The sequence below is a fragment of the Cynocephalus volans genome, chromosome 8, assembly GCF_027409185.1.
Source record: "Cynocephalus volans isolate mCynVol1 chromosome 8, mCynVol1.pri, whole genome shotgun sequence".
Taxonomy (NCBI): domain Eukaryota; kingdom Metazoa; phylum Chordata; class Mammalia; order Dermoptera; family Cynocephalidae; genus Cynocephalus; species Cynocephalus volans.
Window position 1 is genome coordinate 35,263,934 of NC_084467.1, and position 4,043 is coordinate 35,267,976.

A 4,043-nucleotide genomic window follows, 5' to 3' on the forward strand; every position below is an offset into this window, starting at 1 on the left:
CAAACAGGTGGGCTCCCCAAACCATGTATGTGCTATAGGACCCCACCCCCCAGTCGTAGCTGACTAGACCAGTTGTGAGTACCTGACCCAAACTGGGTGTCGAGCTCTTTTACCTGCCCGTAATCCTGCCGACTGTGCCAATTGTTGAGCTAGGGCTGGGTCTGGAGCTCACAGACCTCTCAAGCCCATTCACAGACTGGGTCACAAACCCTTCACACATCAGTCTGGGTCCCCAGACCCCTCACATGCAGGTCTATGAGCTAGGTAACTGGCAAAAGGTCCTTGGAAGCCATAGGCTGGAGAGCATGAGTGCATGAGGCGGCCACCCGAGGCAGTAGAAAACACCAGCCAGGTTGTGGCACGGCCCATGTGCACTAACTCCACCCCCCACACACAATTTTCTTACAAAGAATGCTCCACACCACCCCCAACCTGACCTTAGGCAAGGGGACCTGATTATTCTATTTTCCCAACACTGGACCAAACAGATTCACGTGTCTGAGTACTCGAAACTTGGAATTGAGAGTTTGGGGGTGCTAGGTGTGGACAGTCTCATCAATGCCCCTAAATGACAGCAGGCTGGAGGTACAATGCCTGACCTCTGACAGCTGGGACCGCCAGCCTCAAGACAGCCATCCCTTTGAGTCTATGTAACAGCCAGGATTCTTCTCCAAACCCCTCCCTATTGCTTGCCATTAATAGCAGTGTACTCAAATCCCTCCCCTCTTAAAAGTGCGTCCCTTCCTCAGTCTCCCCACCAGCAAACATGACCCCATCCTTCCCTTCCTCTTCCTCAAGATTCCCGACAATCTCCACTTCCCCTCTGTCATCCATTCACTCCGCAGCCCATAATAATTCAACAAATTCATCACGTTTCTTTAGCAGCCACCTTGTATGAGAATCTGAGGATCTGGAACAAGACACACAGCCTGGGGCCTCAGGGAGCCCACAGCCTAGCAGTGAGGACAGGCGCAGGAAGGCATGGGTGCAAACTGTAATCAAGATTTGAATCAAATGTGGCCAGGGCAATAATAGAGACACTCACAGGGGGTTATTAAGAGGTGTCCTGCAGGAGGGGACATCAGAGCAATGTCTTCCAGCTATAAGTGATAAGTTCTAGTTCAGGAAAAATAAAAAGGAGTGACGACTTTATATTTTTATTCAAAATGAAAATAGATTTATTAATCCCTGTGAAAAAACATAATATGTTATAACCAGATTACCTACTTTATTGACAGGAAAAAATTTCAGTGAGTTACTTGGCCCTGGTTTTCACCTGCTCAAAGGTTATCATCTGGGCAGGCCCCGTGGGGCCTATTGACCAAGGTTTTCATCACTGTCTCAGAGGCTTTAGGTGAAGCGCGTAGGGCCATCTGGGCAGGGGAACAGTGGGTGCAAAGGTGCAGGGAGAAAGCGCATGGTGGAGAACTGAGGATGGCACACACTTAGCTCAGCAGGGAGTGAAGGAGGGGAAGGCGAGGAAGGAAACCAAAAGGCTGACAGAGGCCTGGTCACAGAGGGCCTTCTTCCTATCATCAGGCCTTCATTAAACTTTATCCTGAGAACATCAGGGAGCCATGGAGGGTTATTGAGCAAGAGAGGGTCATTGTCACTGTGGTGACTAGTGTCAGGGAAGGGAGAATTGCTCTACCTGTGGTCAACCCTTAAGCCCTAGCCACTCTGTCCCTGAGGCTCAAGGCTCCCATGTAGTAACCACCGTCCTTAAGCTGTCAGGCATGCATGGAGGGGGAGAGTGTCCAAAGATTGGGGCTCAGAGGGAGAAGTGGTCCCTGCTACCATCTGTCCCCAGCTCGCCAGCCCCAGGCTGAATGTAATTGTCCTCGATGAAGCCATCATCATCCTCATCTTCACCCACCTCTGGGCGGTTTCCTCTCCCTGTCCCAGGCAGCGGGCGGTGCTGGTAGCTGGCATGGTACTGGCGGCAAAGGTGGCATTTGGCAGCAAGTGCAATGAGGAGAGAAAGGACCACAGCCCCCAGCACAACCCCTACCAGCACGGGCCATGCCCGGGTCCCAGTGCCAGGTCCAGGGGCCACGGCTGACGCTGTAGGGAGCTCCGAGGGCCCCACAAGGGCTGCAGAGAAAGGGACAGCATTATAGGTGGGGCCCTAGATGGGGCTCCCTGGGGAAACTGAGGGTCCCTTCTCCAATCCCAGCATCTAAGGGGAGCCCACCCCTCCTTAGTCACCATCCCACTGTCACTCACTTTGGTTTGTCTCATTCATGGAGGGGCCTGATGACACCAGTGAGCCTCAGCCTCCACCAGGAAGAGCCCTGACTCCAAGGAGACCCTCAGATACCAGGCAGCCTCAGGGCACAAGTCCTGGAAAATACACATAGGCGTGGGTGTCAGGGGAGGCCACAGGGTACATATGTTAGGTCAGAGAAACAAGCTGTGTGCACAGAAACTGGCTATTTGTAAGACATCATTGCAGGTCCAGCTCCAGAAACTGCTAAATAAATAAATAAATAAATTCTAGAACTTACTGAGCACTCTTTATGGTTCAGGCACTGGGCAATGTGCTCACAAAACCTTATAGCATGTGTATAAACTATATCCCCCTTTATAGATGAGGGCTCCGAGGCCAAGAAAAGTGAACTGTTGCAACCAAAATCCTAGGATTCGAATCCAGGTCTCTGATACCAGAGCCCAGGCTGCTCCACTGCTTGGTAGGTGAGGACAGGAGATGGGGCACAGGTAGGCACTGGCTCCCAAAGGCTGGAGATAAACCCTAGGGTTTATAAACAGCTTGGAGCTACCCAGTCAAAGTAGAGACCACATGCAGAGGTTGATGCAAGTCCCCAAGGCAGCCCTAGCCCCTCTGCTCCTGAGTTGGAAGCTACTGCCACCCGCGCCCTGTGTGTTCACCTCCCTATGTGTTCACCTCCAACCACAGGAGGCCCTCGCACTGCCCTCAGAGGGAGGCTCAAGTCAGGGAGTATCCAAACAAGGATCACCTGAATCAGGAAGTCATCTGCATGTGAATCACCTAGGGCTGGGGCGCCTAGAGGAGGAACACCCGAACTACTGGAGTAACTGGAGGAAGAGCACAAAGCTTGGGAACGCCTGGAGGAGGAGCCCCTGAGTCTGGGGTATCTAGAAGAAGAGCACCAAGGGTAGGGAAGTACCTGGAGGAGGAACAGCTGGGGCTGGAGAGTATCTGCAGGTGGAGCTCCTGACTCACAGGAGGCCCTGGGGCAGAGTAGCCAGGCTAGGGAGGTACCTAGGAGAGAAGCCCCAATGTTAGGGGAGTACCCCTTCATATTCCTTAATACAGATACCTCAGCCTGTCACCAAGCCCTATCAGTTCTTCCTCTAAATATCTCTGGAAAGACTATGTCCCTACCACCCACCCCACCACCACTGCTGAGTCCAAGCCACCTTCATCGTGTACCTTGACTCTAGCCATAATCTCCTAACTGGTCTCTCCCCATCTCTAGTGCATTCCCAGAGCCACAGGCATAAAGATCAAATCTGACCTTATCACTCCCCTGCATAAAATCCCTCAAGTACTCCCATGCCCCTCAGGGCTGCATACACATTCCTCAGCAAGTTCAAGGTCTCCCAATCCAGCACTCGGCCCTCAAGGCAAACTCTTGCTCCTCTCCTCCACAGTTCCCTCCGCCATGCTCCAGACACACACCCCTCCCCACTCACCCACCCTCTTGCACCCCCACCACCCATTCCTCAACTTTTTGAGCCCCCATCCCTCAAGGCCAAATCAGACCAGACTTGCCCATAAGGCTGTCCCAGGATCCCCCCCCCTCCCCGTGACCCCTCTATTGTCCTGCCCAGTCAACCACCTGTCAGAACTGGCCACTATTGGACAGGCAGCTCACTGAAGGCAGGGTTGGGGCTGACTCCTCTGCCCAGGTGAGTGGGCGGGCACTCAGCTGCTCAGCAGTGTTTAGGGGAGAAGGAGGGAAGGTGGGTTGTTCATTCATTCATTAGCAAGCATTCATTGGTTGCTTGTTGTGGGCCTCGTGCTAAAAAATGAGAATTTGTTCAATTGAAAGGAATCA

The 4,043-nt window shown here is 52.8% G+C and overlaps 1 protein-coding gene across 1 annotated transcript; it reads right to left on the minus strand.

Annotated features, from left to right (window-relative positions):
• Positions 1-1,771: 1,771 nt before the first annotated feature.
• Positions 1,772-2,245, minus strand: C8H1orf210 (chromosome 8 C1orf210 homolog). Its single transcript, XM_063103991.1, has 2 exons — positions 2,227-2,245; positions 1,772-2,094 (listed from the first exon to the last, which is right to left on the minus strand). The coding sequence occupies exons 1-2, from the start codon at positions 2,243-2,245 to the stop codon at positions 1,772-1,774; spliced, it is 342 nt and encodes a 113-aa protein (XP_062960061.1).
• Between the last annotated feature and the right edge of the window lie 1,798 nt (positions 2,246-4,043).